Source organism: Poecile atricapillus, chromosome 20 (genome assembly GCF_030490865.1).
Source record: "Poecile atricapillus isolate bPoeAtr1 chromosome 20, bPoeAtr1.hap1, whole genome shotgun sequence".
Taxonomy (NCBI): Eukaryota; Metazoa; Chordata; class Aves; order Passeriformes; family Paridae; genus Poecile; species Poecile atricapillus.
Genome location: NC_081268.1, coordinates 9,114,582 through 9,135,457, shown reverse-complemented (window position 1 = coordinate 9,135,457; position 20,876 = coordinate 9,114,582). Strand labels below are relative to the sequence as shown.

At 51.9% G+C, this 20,876-nt stretch overlaps 1 protein-coding gene across 5 annotated transcripts in view; it reads left to right on the top strand.

Annotated features, from left to right (window-relative positions):
- Positions 1–20,876, top strand: part of TMEM268 (transmembrane protein 268) — a 30,274-nt gene that overhangs the window by 5,779 nt on the left and 3,619 nt on the right. For 2 of the 5 annotated variants that reach the window (XM_058853424.1, XM_058853422.1), the window contains 8 exons: positions 1,864–2,172; positions 3,775–3,884; positions 4,374–4,481; positions 6,897–7,046; positions 8,006–8,116; positions 9,458–9,535; positions 10,391–10,576; positions 11,311–11,480. In XM_058853424.1, the coding sequence (XP_058709407.1) occupies positions 2,073–2,172; positions 3,775–3,884; positions 4,374–4,481; positions 6,897–7,046; positions 8,006–8,116; positions 9,458–9,535; positions 10,391–10,576; positions 11,311–11,480 (1,013 nt within the window). In that variant the 5' untranslated portion in view covers positions 1,864–2,072. Of the gene's footprint in view, positions 1–1,863; positions 2,173–3,774; positions 3,885–4,373; positions 4,482–6,896; positions 7,047–8,005; positions 8,117–9,457; positions 9,536–10,390; positions 10,577–11,310; positions 12,055–20,876 lie in introns of those variants that run through there. The other 3 variants (XM_058853426.1, XR_009279166.1, XM_058853425.1) reach the window with 3 other exon arrangements.

Genomic DNA, 20,876 nt, shown 5'->3' with positions numbered 1-20,876 from the left:
ACCTCCCTGGTGGCACGGTGTGACACCTGTGCAGGGCAGAGGGGGACAGTGGTACACAAAGGACAGGCAGCAGGAGGAGGAGGAGGAGGAGGAGGCTGAGCTGCATCCCCAGCAGCAGGAGTGAGCTGGAGCAGGTAAGGCTGTGCTGGCTGCCCTGGGAATGAGGCAGAAGGATCTGCTGGGTGTTTCTCTGCTGTTTAGTGAGGGCTTGGAGGCGTCCAAAAAAAGAAGGAAGTCAGTTCACCAGAGGGATGTTGGCATTGCATAAAGAATAAGAAGAAATTTGGAGAGCACAGAGCCTGGGAGTGCAGGAGAGGAGAGGCTGCTCCTCAAGGTGTCTGGGGAGGGATCAGATTTTTGGGGGGACCCAAATCCCCAAATGGGCAGTTGTGCAGGAAAAGGCAGCAGAGCCAAACTGTGCTGCACTAAGAGGAAAAGCAAAGCTGCTCTGGCTGAGGAGCACATGGGGAAAGCTGTTTCCCTCCTGGGGATGGCTGAGCTGCTGCACCTTCACTGTCACCTCCACAGGCCCAAAAATTCTCATCATCTGAGCCAGAGAGCCTTGATTCATCTCCAAATGAATGTGCAAGCAGCAGCAGGGTGGTTGGTTTTAATCAGGTTTTACTTTGGTTTCTAATTAGCTTTTTCTTTTGTTTCCCCTGTTTTTTCACTCTTTGCTTCTGTCTTCTGTGGGCTTTTCTGTCTTGATTTTACACTCCTTTCTGTTGGATGGCAAAAGAGGGAAAGGAGTGAGAAAATCCAGTCTGAATGCAATTTTTGGTGCTGGGATGTGCCCTGTAGACATGTGGTGCTCATGATCCTCATGGCAGAGCCGTGCCCAGGGGAATCTCTCCTCCCCTGTGCAGGTGGAGAGCGGGTGCTGTGCCCATCCTGTGTGCCCACACTCACTTTCATCCTTTAAGTGGGACTTTTCAATCCTTTTGGGTTTTTTTTTTCCCTGTGATCAGAATTTCTCATGTTGTTTCTCTTGCCTCCATTTCCTTTCTGTCCTTCTTCAACCAGGGACTGTTCTGGCTTTGTGCAAAGGGGTAAATACAGGCACAACCATCAGAAAAAAAAATAAAGTCAGAAACAAAACAATCCCCTTTGGAAGGAGAGTGGGTGAGATCTGTGAGGGATCCTCCCACCAGGAGACAGCAACAGGCTCCTGGCTTGAGCAGAGGTTATAAAGTAAGTGTTGGTTTTGGAGAGCTGAAGTGGAAAGTAATTGAAAAATAAACTCCAGAGTCTTCCAAGCATTTAACAGCCACCCACAGGTGCTGGCAGGAGGTCAGAGAGCTGTGTCAGCAGGGAAAAAAACACCTGGAAAACCTTGGGCATGGTACATGCTGTGAGAGCTTCCCTGAGGAGAGGGGAGAGGGGAGGGAAAAGGGAAAGGGAGAAGAGGGAAAAGGAAAGCAGAGACCCTGAAAGGCTTCACTGCTGCTGGGTGGGAGCTCCTGCTGGACCCTGCCTTCAGCAGATGCATTTTTCTGCCTTATCTGCACCCCTCCCATCCCGTGGTGAGGATCTACCCCGTGTCACTGAGCAGGAGGAGCATTTCCACCAGCTCCAGGTTCTTCTGAAGGTGATGGCAAAGAGGCTTGGCAAGGAGAAATCCTGTTCCTTGCTAATTGCTTGTAAAATGGGATTGCTGACGGATGCCAGGATAATTTAAGGAATATTTAACAATAGCTTTTCCACCTCTCAACAAAAAAAAACAAATGTAAAAAGTGAGTCTGTGTGTACTGAGCTCGCACTGGCCAGCACCAGGTGCTGACATCCCCCAGGAGCACAGTCACTGCTGTTAGCCTTTATTTGCTGTCTCTGCAAGATTTGGGATTTTCTTTTTCCTCTTTTCAGGGCTTGAAAATGCCTCGTGGCTCGTGGAAAGCCAGATCCCCAGGAAGGCAGCAGTGGGAGTGAGGGTTTCACAGTCTGCTCCCCACTCAGCTGCTGTGGGGCTGGTTGGTGCTTCCCAGCAGGGAGAGAGAGAAATGCTGAATTTGAGAGAGAAATGCTGAGTTTCTGAGCAGAAAACACTGAATCCTTCAAGGAGAGGCACCTCCAGCATGGCCCAGAAAAGCCAAACTGGTGGAACTGAGAAGAAAGAGTCCTCCCTCCTGTACTGCAAAGGTGATTTCAAGGAAGGAGCCCTGCAGTGGGTGACAGGTAAGGGAGCTTGTTGATAAGGAGAGAGGCAGATCTGAGCTCAGTGTCCTTAAAATAACCACTGACAGATTTTATCAAAGATGCTCTTTAACAGCATCTCACTTGTGAAAGAAACAAAACATTGTGGATGGTTCAGCATTTTGGGAAGGGGAGGGAGATGCTTTGGGGGTTTTTTTTTGGAATGCCTGATATGCAGGAATGAACGAATCAACCTATTGAAAAGCAGCCCCCTGCAAGTCCTCTCCTCTTGGCCTTTGAAGCTGAGAAATCTTTGAGAAATGTGACCTGTGCTGGGAGCAGCAGGGGAGGGGATTCTGTCCCTGTGCCCAGGTGAGACCCCACCTGCAGAGCTGGCCCAGCCCTGGGACCAGCACAGGGAGCACCTGGAGCTGCTGGAGAGATCCAGAGGAGGCTCCAGGGGGATCAGAGGGATGGAGCAGCTCTGCAGGGAGGAAAGGCTGGCAGAGCTGGGATTGTTCACCTGGAGAAGCTTTGGGGTGAGCTCAGGGTGGCCTTGCAGAGCCTGAAGGGGCTGCAGGAAGGGGACAGGACACAGGGAATGGCTCCCACTGCCAGAGGGCAGGGATAGATGGGATACTGGGCAGGAATTCCTGGCTGGGAGGGTGCTGAGGCTCTGGCACAGAGTGGCTGTCCCTGGATCCCTGGCAGTGCCCAAGGCCAGGTGGGACACTGGGGCTTGGAGCCCTCTGGCAGCAGGCAGAGTCATGGATGGCTGTTCACTCACACTCCCCATACCCTCCAGCAGGGCTCCATTATTGCTCAAAGTGTCCCCAGGAGCAGCCCAGGGACACCTGGCTGACCCTGGAGCTGCAAAGGGGAAGGAAATTCGGGTGAAACCTTTTAGTGAAGCAGGATCTCAGCTGAACCAGCCACTTCCTTAGGCCCAAACTCTTCCTCTTGCTGTAGCACAGCTTGTGTAAGCTCTCGGTGGATGCCAGATGGGCTGCCTGGAGATCACAGCTCTCCTGTGCTGCTCCTCAAATCTAGGACAGGCTGTCCTCTCACTTTTTAGGCTCCTGACTTGAGTCTCTAGGATGCATCTCTGATCCTGTCCCAAGCTGACACTGGAAGAGCCTTGAGCAGAGCCACGCTCCAGGAACGCTGCTGGAGGGTCTGTGGCTGCTCCAGGGCAGCCCTGCCACATTCCCGAGCAATGGGAGTGCTGGAAAGTGCTTTAATTAATGGCTCAAATTAGTTTTTATGGTGGGTGGGTAATGGTGGGGGGGGTCTCCAAGAGGGAAATGAGCCTCAGCACCATGGAGCAGCCTGAGTCCACTGTCCTTCCAGTCAGGCATTGCTGAGGCAGGACACGGTTGTGCTGCTGATCAGAGCACCCTGTCACCACCTCCTGTTACCTCTGGCTGCTCACTCCTGGGGTGATTTTGGGCTTTCCTCCCTTTCTGCAGTTTGTTTCCTTCCAGAGGGTCTCAGGCTGCCTCCAGAGCTCCTTAGCAGTGGCCAAGGGTTCTGGATCAGTTTAAAAGACACCAGGGTGGTTTGTGTTGTCAGGCTCCCCTTTGCCAGGTGCTGTGGGGTTAAACCTCCCAGCGCTGCGCTCACGGCTCCTTTGGGCTCTTGCAGAACCCTCCCAAGGCCGGGTGCTGCTGGTGCTGAGCATGGACAACACCTGCCCCACCTCCTCCTTCGACATGGACCTTTGTGCTGAGAAACTGCAGTCCCTCGGGGTCCAGGTGAGCTCCCCTGGGAGTTAATTCCAGCTGGATTTGCGTAATTTGCATTTACACCCACGTCCCACATGGCTTTGGGGTTTTTTTTTGAGAGTTGCTAGTTTCAGTCCAACTTCACTCTATTCCCCGTGGGCTGGAAGTCAACTGGAATGAAGTTGGCTCCTTGAAAAAACACTTTGAAGATAGTTTGGAGTGAATTTTGCTTAAAATTCACTCTGATAGGGCAGAGCATCCCTGGGACATCTGCCTTGTCTTGTCCTTCATCGCAAGAAGGCATTTTCTTCCCTTGTGGTTTACCCTGCCCTTCCCAGGCAGGTTTTACTCTGCAGCTGAGGCAGGAGCACAAGTTTTGGCAGCTCTGAGGATGGGATTGGAGATGCTCCCTGCGGGAGGCAGCTCTGGGACACAGATTTGGGTTGCCCAGTCCAGTTCTGCTGGGTTTGGGAACCCAAACTGGAGGATGGCTCTGGTTTTGTGTTTTCTCCCGGGCAGGTGCCGGCAGATCCGTGGAAAAGGCTGATCCAGGAGGGCGTCCTGAGGCCTGAAGTGCGGCGGTACCTGTTCTACAGCTCCAGGGGCTTCCAGATCGCCATGGCTGTGGTGAGGGCACCGCGCAGCCCTGGCACCATGGGCTCCTTGGCCTGGCACTGTGGGCTCCTCAGCCTGGCACTGTGGGCTCCTCAGCCTGGCTCTGTGGGCTCCCCAACCCGGCACTGTGGGCTCCTCAGCCTGGCACTGTGGGCTACTCAGCCTGGCACTGTGAGCTCCTCAGCCTGGCACTGTGGGCTCCTCGGCCTGGCACTGTGGGCTCCTCAGCCTGGCACTGTGGGCTCCTCAGCCTGGAGCTGTGGGCTCCTCAGCCTGGAGCTGTGGGCTACTCAGCCTGGCACTGTGGGCTACTCAGCCTGGAACCACGGGCTCTTCAGCCTGGCACTGTGAGCTCCTCGGCCTGGCACTGTGGGCTCCTCAGCCTGGCACTGTGGGCTACTCAGCCTGGCACTGTGGGCTCCTCAGCCTGGCACTGTGAGCTCCTCAGCCTGGAGCTGTGGGCTCCTCGGCCTGGCACTGTGGGCTCCTCAGCCTGGCACTGTGGGCTCCTCAGCCTGGAGCTGTGGGCTCCTCGGCCTGGCACTGTGGGCTCCTCAGCCTGGCACTGTGGGCTCCTCAGCCTGGAGCTGTGGGCTCCTCGGCCTGGCACTGTGGGCTCCTCAGCCTGGAGCTGTGGGCTCCTCAGCCTGGAGCTGTGGGCTACTCAGCCTGGCACTGTGGGCTCCTCAGCCTGGAGCTGTGGGCTACTCAGCCTGGCACTGTGGGCTCCTCAGCCTGGAGCTGTGGGCTCCTCGGCCTGGCACTGTGGGCTCCTCAGCCTGGAGCTGTGGGCTACTCAGCCTGGCACTGTGGGCTCCTCAGCCTGGAGCTGTGGGCTCCCCGGCCTGGCACTGTGGGCTACTCAGCCTGGAGCTGTGGGCTCCTCTGCCTGGCATTGTGGGCTCCCCGGCCTGGCACTGTGGGCTCCTCAGCCTGGCACTGTGGGCTACTCAGCCTGGCACTGTGGGCTCCTCAGCCTGGCACTGTGGGCTACTCAGCCTGGCACTGTGGGCTCCTCAGCCTGGCACTGTGGGCTACTCAGCCTGGCACTGTGGGCTCCTCAGCCTGGCACTGTGGGCTACTCAGCCTGGCACTGTGGGCTCCTCAGCCTGGCACCATGAGCTCCCCGGCCTGGCACCATGGGCTCCTTGGCCTGGCACCGTGGGCTCCCCAACCCGGCACCACGGGCTCCTCAGCCTGTCACCGTGGGCTCCCCATCCTGTCACCGTGGGCTCCCCATCCTGTCACCGTGGGCTCCCCATCCTGTCACCGCTGGCTCCTCAGCCTGGCACCATGAGCTCCCCATTCTGTCACTGTGGGCTCCTCAGCCTGGCACCATGATCTCCTCAGCCTGGCACCATGAGCTCCTCAGCCCAGCACTGGGGTTCTTGTGCCCAGGGGGTTTAGCTGGCCAGCAAATCCTGCCTCTGCCACGTTCCTGCTGGGCTCCCCTGGCAATCCCAGCTCGCAGAATTGCTGCGGATGGAGGGCAGGGCCCTCTCTCCACCCCGTTGCTGGCAGTCCCACCAAAGCAGGCCGAGTGACCTGCTGAGGTGACAGGCTTGCTTTCTAACTCGATTTTAAAGATCTGAAGGTGTTCTGGTCCTGATGCTAATTTAGACCAACAAATCAGTCAACTTTTGGTCTTGTTTGTCTTCTTCTGGTGAAGGAAACTCCTCCAGAGACTCAGCCATGAGCATCTGCTGTGAGGCTGGTGCTCTGCTGAGGGTGTGATCAAACCCAAATCTTTGTTTTGATTCCCTTTTTTGTGTTTTTGGTTTTTTTTTTTTGATAGCCATTATACAAATCTTCTCCTTTCATTGGTACTGGTGGAATTAATGCTCAGTGTTTTGAGGGGTTTGGTGCCTGTTTAGTGCACCTGAGTTTTGTCATTATGAGACAATGCCTTGCTCTACATGTCACACAGGCTCCTAGGCAATCTCCTGCCTAAATCCATGCTCTGTGAGGTAAAGGAATCCAGTTTTCCCTGACTTTAACCCAGTCCTTGAGCCCTGTGTCAGTGCCCACTGGCTGAGTGTAATGGAGTGGTCTCTGCACCACCTTGAAATAGGAACTTTCTAAATCCAGGGACTCTGAGAATTATTATCAATATGCCTCAGTGAGTGCATTTCTTATCTAAATGGAAGAACTCTGTTGAAATCCTTCCTAGGGATGAATCATCATTAATAATTCACTCTTTGTCTTTGGTGAGTGGTGATTTTTTAAAATAAACTAGTGCTCAGTCAGTCCTTCCAGTCCTTTATTTCCTCTATTATTGGAAAGAAGTTTTGTCCTTTTTCGCCCTGTGAAAAATCTCATGTGATTTAATTTATAAGGGAGAAGGGACTGCTATTTTCTTCTTCATGTGACTTTTCTCACTTTCATGGGTTTGTGACTCTCACCAGCCTCTCTTTTTTTTTTTCCCAGGTTTTCTACATCTCTCTCTGGACAAACCTTTACTCCACGCTCCAGCTGTGTTCCCTGGGGCACTCCTGGGGGGCCGGTGTGCTGGTGACCCTGGTGGCCCTGGCTCTCACTGCCCTGGTGATCCTGGTCATTGATTGTCACCAGAGGAAGGTGAGGAGGCTCCTGGTGTGGGAGAGAGGGGAGCAGGATTCCTCCTGCTGAGGCATTCCCTAGCTGCAGGCAAAGAATACAATGATCCAGGGAGGAAGGAATATTTTTACAGCACTCAGGGAAGGCAAGGAATGCTCTGCTGCCAAGGGAGGGGATGGAATGCTTGAAATGGAAGTGTTGGAGTTGCTCGGGCTGGCTCAGAGCTCCTGCTGCTGGAGATCAGAGCATTGGAGGATCCCAGAGTGGTTTGGGTTAAAAGGGACCTTGAAGCTCATCCCATCCCACCCCTGCCATGGGCAGGGACACTTCCACCATCCCAGGGTGATCCAAGAACCATCCAGCCTGGCCTTGGGCACTGCCAGGGATCCAGGGGCAGCCCCAGCTGCTCTGGGCACCCTGTGCCAGGGGCCTGCCCACCCTGCCAGGGAACAATTCCTGCCCAATATCCCATCCAGCCCTGCCCTCTGGCACTGGGAGCCATTCCCTGTGTCCTGTCCCTCCATCCCTTGCCCCAAATCTTTCTCCAGCTCTCTTGAAGCTTCTTGGAGCGCTGAGAGGCCACAACAAGGTCACCCTGCAGACCAACCCTTGCAGAGTGTGGTTTGTGCTCCCACAGCAGCTCTGGCTCCTGCCCTGCTCCTGATGAGTCTTCCTTGCATCCTCTGCTGCCTCTGGCATCACTGGCACTTTTTATTTGGCTGAAGAATAATATTGGAAAGTCTTGATTCAAAATCCAGAGAGGGATTCAGAGCAAATAATTTTTCCAAGAGGAAGGCAGACAAATGTGGGGGTTCACAGAGGTTCAGGAAAGGAGGCAGCTGGGGATGGAAGGGAGAACATGACCCTGGAAATCAATTCCACTGCTTTCTTTTCAGAACTGCAGTATTTGGGATTATCCAGCTGCAGTTTGTAGTCTTCTGCCATGGATTGTGTTATTTTCCCCTTACATTCTTTAACAGCTGAACGTGAATACAGATGTGAGGCTGGCAGCTGTCAATGAAATCTTTATCAAACACAACATAATCCTGGGGATTACAGATGTCCTGGATGGGCCACACAACATCCTACAAGTATCCTTTCTGCTGGGAATTGGTCAGATCCCTCCTGGATAAATGCCTCCTGCTGGAGGGGTTTATAGATGTTGTGATCCAGAGGCTGGGATTCCTAGGATCTGCTTTGTCTCCTATGGGATGGTGTGAGGAATTGGGAAGCTTTTATTTCTCCTGTAAGTGGGGATTGAGGTATGTCCAAAGGTGATTGGAAATAATCAGTCTAGAAGATTTAAGTGGGATTCCTTAGGGCAGACAGTTATCCCTAAAAATGTGTTATGTGATAATGATGATTCTGCCTATAGGCAGAGTGATAGCAAAGTTCTTATGGAAACAAACAAACAAACCAACAAACCAAAAACTGCTAAAAAACAACAGGGAGAAAACCAAACAGTCCCCCAAAAACTCTAACATGGAGAAAACCAAAATCTCTGTCCCTGGGCTCATTTGCTGCTTTTCAGAGATGATTTTTCTGGACTAGACAGGGATTCAGGGGAATGAAGAGAATTTTAAGGCTCCGTGAAGGTGTTAAAGGAAGGTGAGAGAGACACAGAGAGAGACTGGAAATACAAATGGAGAGGGAAACCAGGAGGGAACAACTGCAGGAGGGCAAAGTCATTCAGGAGGAGGAGGAGACCCTTAAAAACCTGAATTCCACATTTATAAACCTCCATTCCACTTTTATTCAAGCCAGCATAGTCCATTAAAGGACTAATCCAGGGAGCCTTCACCTCGACCTACGTGTCCCAAAACTGCAAAGAGCAGCAAATAACCCAGGGATTTACAATGTCTCTGTCTGCTGCAGTGTCAGATCCATTTTAACCCTCTGCATTTTCCATTTTCCTGGATCCCTGTGCTGCTGGCAGCTGCAGCAGATGCACAAGGACAGAGCTCTGGCTGCCCCAGGGCTGGCAGGAATCACATCCCCAACACGCTGCTCTTGGAAAACTCTCCTCAACAGTGTCCTCAGAGCAGCACTGAGTGTGGCCAATTTTGTAAAAAATAAATGGAGTGAATCCCTAGAAACTAAGGCAGGACAGCAGGAAGGGGTTTAGGGCAGCTGGGTCACTGTGTCCCTCAGTTTATCTGGTTAGGGTCACTGTGATGAGCCATGGGCAATGACCCTGGCTGAGGAGCAGGACTGGCTGCTCTCTGCTTCCCCATTAGCTTGGAGTTTTGTCTTAGCCCAGACCCTCCTGGCTCAAAGCCAGCCCTGGGCTGTGTTATTTGGGTCCTGGCTGCCCTGAGCACCCCGAGGGCATCCTCTGCCTCAGCTCTGCTCCCTGGGAGCCCCATCCCAGCATCCACAGGGATGGGAGGGGGAGGCATGGAGAGATCCCTTCCTTAACCTGCCCCTTCCAGCTGTGGTTTGTGCACTTCAGCCCCGAGCTCTGCCTCCAGGCCCTGTCAGCCCACATTGCTCACCTGCAGGGGACACAGGTAAGGGACAGTGGGGACAGCCTGGGGACATGGCCAGGTCCTGTCCTAAAGCCTGGATTTGCTGGGATGGAGCTGGGCAGTGACAAATGAGTGTTTGAGTGCCCTGCTGAGGTTCCCCTGCTGTGCACTGGGAGCTGGGCAGACTGGGAGGTGAATAAAGTGCACCTGTCCATGGCCAGTTCAGCAGGAATTTGTCCAGACCTTGTGGAACGTGCGTGTCTGGATAATTAACTGTACAGCTTTAATGATGGAAAGTCATCAGGAATGAAAGGAAAATTTTGGAAGCACGTGGCACACCTTGAAACAGCTTCCACCTTGAGCTGTCCTCCTGGAATAAGTGGGATAGCCTGGAGGAGCAGGAATTGCTGGATTGAGTTAATTATATAAAAATTTTGTCCTCTTGGCCTTCAGAAAATGTTTTGCTCTCTGTGGGTGTGTAAATATCCACTGAACTGCCTTTGTGGGGTGAGAGCTGAGAGTCCTCTGAAATCTCCAGGCTGCTCATCTCCCTGAAAGCTGCAGCTCAGGGATGGACAGCAGCTCCACGATTCTCACACAGGAGATGGGATGATGGAGCTTTTAAAGACAGGATTCTCCATGCCAGGCTGTGGACACTGCCAGGCCATGGGGTGGACACCCAGCTCCAAGTGCTGGGCATGGGAAATCCCAGGGGTGGGAAACGTGCAGGAGGAAATTGTGCCTTTTAAACTCTGTCCTCAGGGCACCACTGCTGCCTGGGATGGGAAATCCTGGGAATAAAAACCATGCAGGAGGAAGTGGTGCCCTGTAAAGGCTGTGCTCAGGACACCACTGCTGCCTGCCCTTGGAGAGCCCCAAAATCTCCTTCTCTTCCAGGCAGGCTTGAGGCACAGGCTGAAGAAGCTCTGTGTGGCCATGGATGTGGCAGTTCAGCCCGAGCTGGGGATGGAGGAGGAGGCTCCATGTGAAGAATCCCCTCTTTTATCCAGCAGGGTGACCCTGAATAAAAATCCTGTGACCTGCAATGAGCTCCTGCACCTCATCCCCGAGGGCCCACCCGAGGTGAGGAGAAATATCCCCCCCAAGTCATCTCCAAAACTCATCCCAGCCATGGGGGACACCACCTTTTTCTCCAGCAGAAGCACCTGGAAGTCCACACACACCTTCTCCAGCGCTGGTGCTGCCGAGCTGTCAAAGCTCTCTGAGCAGCTGGGGATAATCCTTGAGGAATTAATGGATTGGGCTCTCCTTGGTGATCCCAAGGGTCCTGTTTGGAAGAAAACCTCTCCCCAGGGACCTGGTGCCCCTGCCCAGGCTGGTGCTGAGCCATGGATGAGCCCAGCCTTTGTCTCCTCCATGGAAAGTGCCTTCAAAGACTTGTGTCACGCTGAGCAACAAATGTGTCCTGATTCCCGCTCAGCACGGAGCTACCAAGGGGTGATTTTGATTTATTTTACTGTTTTCCTGTCACTAAGGGAATTCAGTGCAGGTGACATCCCTGCAGATTGAGGCTCTCTGGCTGTCCACAGGCAAAAACAAGCCCGAGGAGGCAGGGACAGAGTGGGCAGGTCCCCAGGGCCACCCGTGGGCCAGCGGTCATTTGGTGTCACCCCCCCGTGGGGACAGTGTGCCAGCACTGCCAGCCACAGGGGGATCTGGGCCACTTATCTGTGCCATTGGCTGTTGTCCCACTCCTGACAGAGTAGGACAGTCCTTGAAGCAGGGAGAAAATGGTGTTTGATGTGTGCTCTGCTCTGCCCACAGCGATGCTCTGACTCCTCTCTTGTTCCCTGCAGGCCATGGCCCAGCAGCTCCTGGTGATTTTCAGTGGATGCTATGTCCGGCTCCTGGTGACAGGCCGGCTCCCTCGGGCTGGACCAGGGACACACCTGGGTCACAGCAGCGTCCCCTGCCTCTGCCAGTTCATCCAGACCACTGTGCTCCACACCCACCACAGCTGGGGCAGGTGACCAGAGGGGGCTGGAAAACACCCAAATAGAGCTGTCCCCACACACACCGGTGTGGAGAAGCTGTGGGGCAGAGAAGGGAGCTGTAATTCCTTGTCCTGAATGGATGAGTGGAAATAGGACTCCAATAAAACATGCAAGAAAGCTGCTGACCTTGGAGAGCTCCTGCCCACCAGTTCTCTCCCCTGTTCAGGATCCAGTTGTTGCTTTAAGGGATAGGTGAAATTCTGGACAATTCTGTGCACACAATTCCCCTCCCTCCCCTCCAACACATCTCATGGGGGCAGTGGGAAGGGAGTGGCTCAGCCCTACACCTTCCCTGGAGTCTCCAGGGACAGCTCCAGGCTCCTGGTGACAGGCAGGGCTGTGCCAGCTGTCTGGGAATGTGCTCCTGCTCTGGGAATCTTCACTCAGCAGCATCTGGCAGCGGCTCAGCCAAACCAGAACAACCAGGATGGGTGGGGCAGATCCCTGCCATGCTGGGATTCCTCTGCCTCTGCTCAAAGCTGAGCTCACTGGGACAGGGAGCTCTGACACCTGAGCAGCGCAGTCGGGCAATGCTGGAGAACTTTCCATGCCTTGGCTGGGGCAGGGAGAGGGGCCAGGATGGTCCTTGCTGTACCCACCGCGCCAAACTGGGGGCTCTGCCTTATCTGCAAAGTCATTGTGGTTCAAATGTGTGCTTTAAATGGGCCAGGGAGGGAAGATTGGGAAGCAAGGACAGGAATCTCGTTGCCACCTTGGTGTACGGTGCTGTATTTTTGGTGTTTGGCAGGGTTCTGAATAACAAACAGTGTCCCAGGGACACACAGCTCTGTGGGAGCAGGTGACATCCTCTTGTCCCCTTAATCCCACCCCAAAGAATGTCTGTCCCCTTCTCCAAAGGCTGTCATTTGCTCCTCCCCTCTGCCAGGGGCTGGAATGACACATAACAACAAAACCCAGCGAGAGAAAATAAAGCAGGGAAGAAACTTTTGCAGCTCGGTCCTGGGAGCACAGATGGGGAGTGCAGAGGTGCCCCCAGCTCTGGCTGAGCCCAGGATCCCCGTCCCAGCAGGTTTGGGATGAGGTGCATCGATGTCCCTGTCCCCAGGAGCACTTACCCAGGTGGTTTTGGGCTGTGGGGATGTTCCTGTCCCCAGGAGCACTTACCCAGGTGGTTTTGGGCTGTGGGGATGTTCCTGTCCCCAGGAGCACTCACCCAGGTAGTTTTGGGTGGTGGGGATGTCCCTGTCCCCATGAACACTCACCCAGGTGGTTTTGGGCTGTGGGGATGTCCCTGTCCCCATGAACACTCACCCAGGTGGTTTTGGGCTGTGGGGATGTCCCTGCTCCTCTGAGGTTTGGCTTGCCCGGACTCCACACCCGCTGTGTGGGTGTTCTCCTCTCGGGTGTGCAGACACGTCCCTCTAGATGGTGCTAAGATAAAGAGAAAAGATGGGTGGTGAGAGGCCTGGGAGGAGAGGCTGTCCTGCAGGGCACTGCCCAAGGTCTCCTGGCCTTGGAGATCATCTCCCTCTCCATTTTCCACCACTCCTGCAAGTGCTCCTCGTGTCTATTGGCAGCAAACACATCCCAGATTCTTCTGCTTCCAATTTCCCTTGTGTGAGACTCCACAAATCCATCGTGGCTTTAACCAGTGCATCTGCTCCTATCCATGAACAAGCCCAGACAAGTGGGTTTTTAATGGCAAAAATCCGTCCTGGCTGTTTTTCCCACTTCAACCATCTTTTACTGAGCAGCGCAGCTCGTCAGCTGAGTCCTCCTCTAGCTCATGCATCATTAACCAGAATCTTAACCAAATTCAAACACAGATAATGGATGATTTATTGATGTGGGCAATCAAGAGAGAATCCAGCCTGGCTGCCAGAGAACAGCAAGGATCATTGAGGATTAGTGCGAAGGGAAGTCTTTTAGATCCACGGCTGAGCAGATTTCACTTTGGAGTCCCACACGGGCAGTAAATGAGCTGTTGAAAGAGAACTGCTGTTAGAAGAGACTTTTAAAAGGAAATAGCCCCATTCAGGTCTGCCTTTTTTCCCATTAAGTATAAAAAGGGGGAGAGCAGCTCTGTGAAGCTGAGAAGCTGGAGAACTGAGCTCCTCTCCCCGTGCCTCTGCAGAGGGAGATGGTTTTCTCCACCCTGCTGGCACCAGGGCACAGCCTGTGGTGGAAGCTCCTTGGCACCAGGTTTTGCAGGCTCCAGCTGCCCTCCAGGTGTGTGACCCCAGCCCAGCTCCAGGTGGGTTTTGGTGTCAGCCCTGTGGTGTGCACTCAGCCCCAGAGGCTGTGACATGTTTTAATTACTCCCCCATCTAGATTGCTTGGCCTGGGCTTTGTCCGTGGTTTCTACTGATACACTGAAGAAAGATTCCTTTTGCCAAGTTTTCTTTCCAAGAATGGCTCAGCTCCATTTGTGATGAACCCATAAACTGGATTAAGAGCTCAGGGACAGATTTTCTAGCTTTGAAACCCATAATCTGGGCTGGGTTTTCAGGACAGCTCAGTCTCCTTGTAAGCACCAAATTACAGCCAGAAGTGCTCAGCACTTTGTGGCTTGTGTTGGGTTGCTCGAGGCTGTGGTTTCTGTGGAGCAGCACCCAGAGCTCCAGGAATTTGGAAAAAGCAGGGCAATTCTCCCAGTGCTGACGTGAAACCAGAATTTTATTGACAAAGAGACTCCCCAGCCTCTTGATTCTACTTTAGATGTGCAAAAATCTCTAAAAAATTAGTTTTCACATTAATGGCTGCAACAACCTATCATCCACTCCAATTCCTACTGCCCACAAGCACAGAATGTTACATCTTAACATTTATCACTAAATCCTCCTGCCACTCTCAGATGGCATTTACCCTGATATCCTAATTTCTAGGTGTTTTATTTCTCATTCTGATTTTCTGAAAGTCTTTTTTGCCACTCTGCTGGTTCCTCCTAACACTTTCTATTTTTCTGAATGGGGAGGTTTTGCTACTGAGCCTTTCTTTTCTCTTACAAGCTGCCCACTCTTCTGCTTCTCTCTGATTTCTTTCTGGTTTCAGGTTTCAGTCCGTTCACGTTATGAACAGAAACTAAAACTGACTGTTTTATGATGATCTGAAACAATTTAAAAGCCCAAATTTGCCTTGTCTGTAAAAGCTGTGGTTGTGTTTTTCGTGTGGCGTGGGCACCAGTGCAACCACACCAGTACAAACCAGTGGCCAGGCTGGGACGTGGGACAGCGAGGCAGCTGGAAAGAAACGCCCTGTGGTTCAGGCTGTTCAGTTTAAATAGTTATTAATTCATGAAATTGTGTTTAATTCCTCCTCCTCACCTCAGTGAAACCATTGCTTTGGGATTAGTTAGGGACGTTAATCGGGGATTGGGGAAATTTTAAGGTTTGAGCTGTGCCTTGCTGAGCCCAGCATGTCTGGAGCCACAGGGAAATCTGTGCTAAAGGATTTATTAGGGGCAGGATGGGCTGTGCATGGCTGTTGCTACTTTTAATTCAGGAAAAAAGACCTATCTTTACTATTTAAAAGTGAATATTGCCTGGTGTACCCCATGTTTTGGGTATAGCTCAAGGATTGATGCATCAGCTCCAGGGTGTGTTTTACTTAAAGCTCTTCCCCGTGGTGGGAGATTTCTAGAAAGCCTCAAAAATTCATTTATTGAATAAGAAAATAACCCAGTAGATTTCATACTCCTGGGGAATTTTTCACTAGGTGGAATTTAGGTGAAAAACTGAAGGAGAAGTTGTAGGACTTGGTGGTTTCCATTCAGATTTTTTTCCTGTGCCTTGAAAAGGAGCAAAAGGTTGGTCCTCAGCCAGGACAGTGTTTATACCCTGTTAGAGACACAAATAAATGTGATTAACTCTGGGGGAACTACATCATCATGGAGCAGCCACTGCTGCTGTGGTCTGTCAGCCTTGGGAGCAAATTAAATCAGAACTCTTGCTGCTAACTTAGGTGGGGCTGAGGGTTTTAAGGCAGGCCAGGGATTTAGCTGTTAATATTAATGGAACATTTATAGAGAAATTTCTCTGGGCTGCTTTGTAAAGCAGCCCAAGGTGGCCTCGGGCCAGGCTGTTGGCTGCACACACCTGAGGTGACTTTTACTCGTGCTGGTTTTAAGTCTCTGGCATCAGCTGCCCTGGGTTTAATATGGTTAGCCTGGATTTACAGCATTGTAAGTGGGCCTGAAATCAAGTTTGCTGTGCCTATTAGTGGGTGAAATTGATGTCTTTGCAGAGAGCCCAGCCAGCCAAAACTTCTGCAATGCTGAACTCTCAGTGTGGGGTTTCAGAAGCACCCAACAGATTTGCAGGGGGACTCGTGGTGTGGGTTGTGAAGCCTGGAAAATCCCAGACCTGTTTGGGATGTTGCCTGATGCAAACTGATTTCCTCAGCCTGAGCACAGGCAGGTCACAGAATCAGAACAGCCTGAGGTGGAAGGGTCTCCAGAAGCAGGGAACGTGGGGTAGGAGTTTTGCAGGAGCTGGTTCTGGAAGGGACAGGGGATATCTCCCTCTGTGCCCTGGGCAGCTGGGGAGGCACAGGTCAGTGCAGGATCCCAGGGCCATCCTGACATCCCCCTGCAGCCAGGGAGCCTCCTGAGGTCTTGGCCATCCTCACTCTCCCTGGGACATCTAAGCAGGAACAAGTTGGGTGTGCAGGGTAGGGCAGGAGGCACCAGCGCTGCTCCAGCCTCTGCTCTCCATTCCTCATTTTTCCACCAAGGAAAAATGCTCAGCCAAGGAATTTTCCTCCCATTTCAGGGACTGCCCTTTGTGCTGTCTGTGCCCCACAGAGTAGCTGGTGTGGAGGATGCTGCTGGCTGGATCCCTGTGGAGATGTTTCCTTGGTTGCCAGCTGGCAGCACCTTTGTTCACTCCACTTGGGAAAAGAGAAACAAATCCTCTGAGCAGCCCCTGTTGTGGGAATAGCCAGGCCTTTGGGAAAAATCTGGAATTTGGTGACTCTGTTGTAGACACTGGCCTGATATTTATATATATATTATATAAAATATATTGTGAGGAAAGGTTGGGAGGGCTGGGGGTGTTCCAGAGAGAGCTCAGAGCTCCTTTCAGAGCCTAAAGATGCTCCAGGAGAGCTGGAGAGGGGACAAGGGATGGAGGGACAGGACACAGGGAATGGCTCCCAGTGCCAGAGGACAGGGCTGGATGGGATATTGGGCAGGAATTGTTCCCTGGCAGGGTGGGCAGGCCCCTGGCACATTTTAACCTTTTAAAATTTACCAGGAAAAGTGAATGTAGTTTTTCACAACAGCAACAGAGCAGACTTTGCTGTAAGCACCATCCTTCTCTTCCCACAGTGGGTGCCATGCTGAGTGTGGAATGAGTTTCCAGGCCTCTTTTTGTCTTGGGTAAGACGTTTTTTCTTATAAAAATAAAAATGACCTCATCTCAGTTGTTTAGTGAGCATGGCCAAGACAGGTCACGTTCCTGGTGACGTCCAGGTCCTTTCTCCCATGCTGGGCTGCCAGGAGTGAGGGCTGCAGGCAGATAACTGTGACCAGGCCTGGATTAATTTCTGTTTATATCCCACACCCAGCACTGGGCTAGAGTGGAAATTCAGCTGCATTGAATAAAACAAGAGACTTAAAAATAGCCCAGGTTACCGGATCTGAGCTCCCTGCTCTGGAACAGCTCATTCAAGAGCTTTACGTTTCCAGATAAGCACCTTACTGCTCAAACAGCTGCTTCCACTTGGCAGTCTGGGAAATGAGCATTATTTACGGGCTGGAAAAGCAAAGCAGCCCAGTTTTGTACAGCTCTTGATCTTTAGTGGGAATTCCCAGATTAACAGCAGAGCCAGGGGAAAGCGCTGAAGGCAAAATGTTGAGCAGCAGCTTGGAAAGGGATCCTGGTCCTGGTCCTTGGGCAGCTGGGTGTGAGTCAGCAGTGCCCTGGAGCCAGGAGGGACATCCCTGTCCTGGGGGATCGGGGACAGCATCACTGCTCAGGATTGTCCTGCTCTGCTCCGGGCTGGGACAGCCTCCAGCGCTGGGGGAGTTCTGGGCACCACAATAAAGGAAGATCTAAAGGTGGGAGAGTGTCCAAAGGAGGGACACGAGGATGGGAAGGGTCTGGAGGGGCCCATGAGGAGCAGCTGAGGGCACTGGGATTGTTCAGCTGGAGCAGACTGAGGGCAGAGCTCCCCGGGGGCTGCAGCTCCTCCCGAGGGGCAGCTCCGCTCTCTGCTCTGGGACAGGGACAGCAGGCAGGGAACGGCTGGAGCTGGGCCAGAAATCCCTGTTTTCCTGGAGCAGCTGCTGGGAGCTGGGCCAGGGGCTCGGGGCTCGGCCGGGCAGCCGGAGCCGCAGCTCCACATCCTGGGATTCCTGGAGGCAGGAAGAGCAGAAGTCCACTATCATTGTGACAATTTTGTAGATAGAAGTATTTTGGCACTTACTAGAATATAAAAGAAAACATTAGAATTTAAAAATATGTTAACTGTATTGGCTTTTCAAATTGAACCTCGGGAGAACCCCAGGAACCCCAGGGGAACCTCAGGAGAACCTTGGGAGAACCACGAGAACCTCAGGAACCCCAGGGGAACCTCAGGAGAACCTTGGGAGAACCATGATAACCCCAGGAACCCCAGGGGAACCTCAGGAGAACCTTGGGAGAACCTCTAGAACCTCCGGAACCTCTGGAACCTCCGGAACCTCTAGAACCTCTAGAACCTCTGGAACCTCTAGAACCTCTGGAACCTCTAGAACCTCTAGAACCTCTAGAACCTCTAGAACCTCCGGAACCTCTAGAACCTCTGGAACCTCTGGAACCTCTAGAACCTCCAGAACCTCTAGAACCTCCGGAACCTCTAGAACCTCTGGAACCTCTGGAACCTCTGGAACCTCTAGAACCTCTAGAACCTCCAGAACCTCCAGAACCTCGGGAACCTCAAGAACCTCGGGAACCTCGGGAGCTTCGGGGGAGCCTCAGGAGAACCTCGGGGGAACCTCTGGAACCTCGGGAGAGCCCTGGGAGCTTCAGGGGAGCCTTGGGGGAACCTCTGGAGCCTCGGGAGAACCTCAGGGGAACCTTGGGAGCACCTCAGGAGCCTCAGGGGAGCTTTGGGAGAACCTCGGGAGCCTTGGGAGCTTTGGGAGCTTCAGGGAGAGCCGGCTTAGCCCAGGAGAACAGGGAAAATAACAATAACAGGAAAAATAGAAATAAATATCAACAGTAAAATTTAAAATAAAAATAGCAGTAAAAATAAAAATAGAAGTAAAAATAAAATTAAAAATATAACTATAATATAATATAATATAATATAATATAATATAATATAATATAATATAATATAATATAATATAATATAATATAATATAATATAATATAATATAATATAATATAATATAATATAATATAATATAATATAATATAATATAATATAATATAATATAATATGCAGTAAAAATAAAAATTAAAATAACGGTAAAAATAAAATTCAAAATATAAATAGCAGTAAATAAATATAAATATAAATATAAATATAAATATAAATATAAATATAAATATAAATATAAATATAAATATAAATATAAATATAAATATAAATATAAATATAAATATAAATATAAATATAAATGAGGTTCCCAAGGTTTGGGTGTGTTGCAGGACAGCTTCCCCGTTAAGGACTAGAGTGAAAAACTTAAGGTATTTGTTGGTGAAGAAGCTGTAGAGGGGAAAACGATCTAAAATCTCTGAGATGATTGCTGCAGATAAAGGCTGTGGCTGCTGCCTTTGGTCTGTGCCAAGTGTCTGCAGTTTCAGTGCACTGCTGCTGTTACCTTTTGTGCCAATGCTGTTTGTGAAATGAATGTTTCTTACAAACTCTTTCAGGTTTTTGTGGCCTTATATCCCCTCTGAGGAGAAAGCTTTGCCATTTGCTCAGTGTTCAAAGCTTGTTTTGGAAAGCCTTTGGTGAAGGATGCTGTTTGCAGGCTGTATCTCTTCCCCTTTCTCTCTTGTTTCTGGGAGCTGTGGCGGGGGGGATTTTAGGCTGCAGATCAGGGCAAGGTTCTTCCCCCAGAGGCTGCTGGCACTGCCCAGGCTCCCCAGGGAATGGGCACGGCCCCGAGGCTGCCAGAGCTCCAGGGATGCCCAGGGTGGGATGTTGGGGGGTCTGGGTGATCCTGGGGGTCCCTCCTGCTCAGGGTTTGCCATGCTCAGCTCCATAGCAGCAGCTGCCTGCCCTGCATCACACACGAGGCACGGATCTTTCCACACACCAAGGGAAAAAACATACTTTTGAACATTTTTTTCCCTCAGGCCTTGTCTCTGAGGGGTGGATGACTGGGAAAATGTGTGTCCCTGAGGGTTGGTGACACTTCCCTGGGTGCTCTCAGTGATCCAGGCAGGTGCTGTACAAGAGCTGCAGCTCAAACAGAGCAGCCACACACTCAGTGACACTCTGGGGCTTCAGTGCAGGCCGGGTTTATGTGTGTTACAGCTCCTTATCAGTGGGAAAGGGGTGATAAAGGCATCCCTGGGTGTGTGACAGCCTTATCACCGTGCAGGGAGCAGCGCTGGCACAGCCGTGCCCTGCGGTGTCACACGGATCGGGACACGCTGATAAAGCTACTCTGGGAAAAGCCCTTCCCTGCACTGAGCTCCAGGGCTTGTCTGCAGGAGCTGGGTTTGCAGAAAATCGTGGAATCATCTTAAAATCATAGAGTTCCCCATCCCTGGAAGTGTCCAAGGCCAGGTCTGAGCAAGCTGGTGTAGTGGAAGGTGTCCCTGCCCATGGCAGGGGGTGGGATGAGATGGTTTTTAAGGTCATTTCCAACCCCCAAAAAAGTATAATACAAAAGGAGAATGTCTTTTTATTAGGTACAACTGCTGGGGTGGACTCCAAACATGGAAAAGATTTTGGCCTGGAGTGTCTGCCACATCTCCAGGCCTTCAGGAGATGACCCTGGTCATCCTGCTTGGGCTGATCACATTCCCATTCCCACCACCCTGAGCCTTTGAGACTGACAGGAGCCAGGACAGCAACCGGTGCTGGTGACAACCCCAGGGAGCTGTGGGGACCTTGGGCAGCCCTGCTCCCATCCCAGGCAGGCCTGGATGAATCCTCAGTGTCCTGTCAGCAAGAAGAGGTCCCTGCCCTGAGAAGACTCCCCACACGTGCATCAGCCAAGTGACAAAAACACAGTCACCTCCTTCTCCCAGCTGTGGGCAAAGGCAGGGCACAGGGAGCCAGACGTGCTTTGTGCTCTCAGAGGAAGTTGGTGATGAAAGCAGGAGCTCGGGCCTGGCCCACAGTGAGCTGCAGGACTTTCAGGCATCTCTGCTTTTCAACTTTCCAGTCACTTCTGGGTGTTTGAGTGGTTTCTGCTTGATATGGCAGCACTTGGGGATGGGGAAAAGCCCAAAAGAGGATTA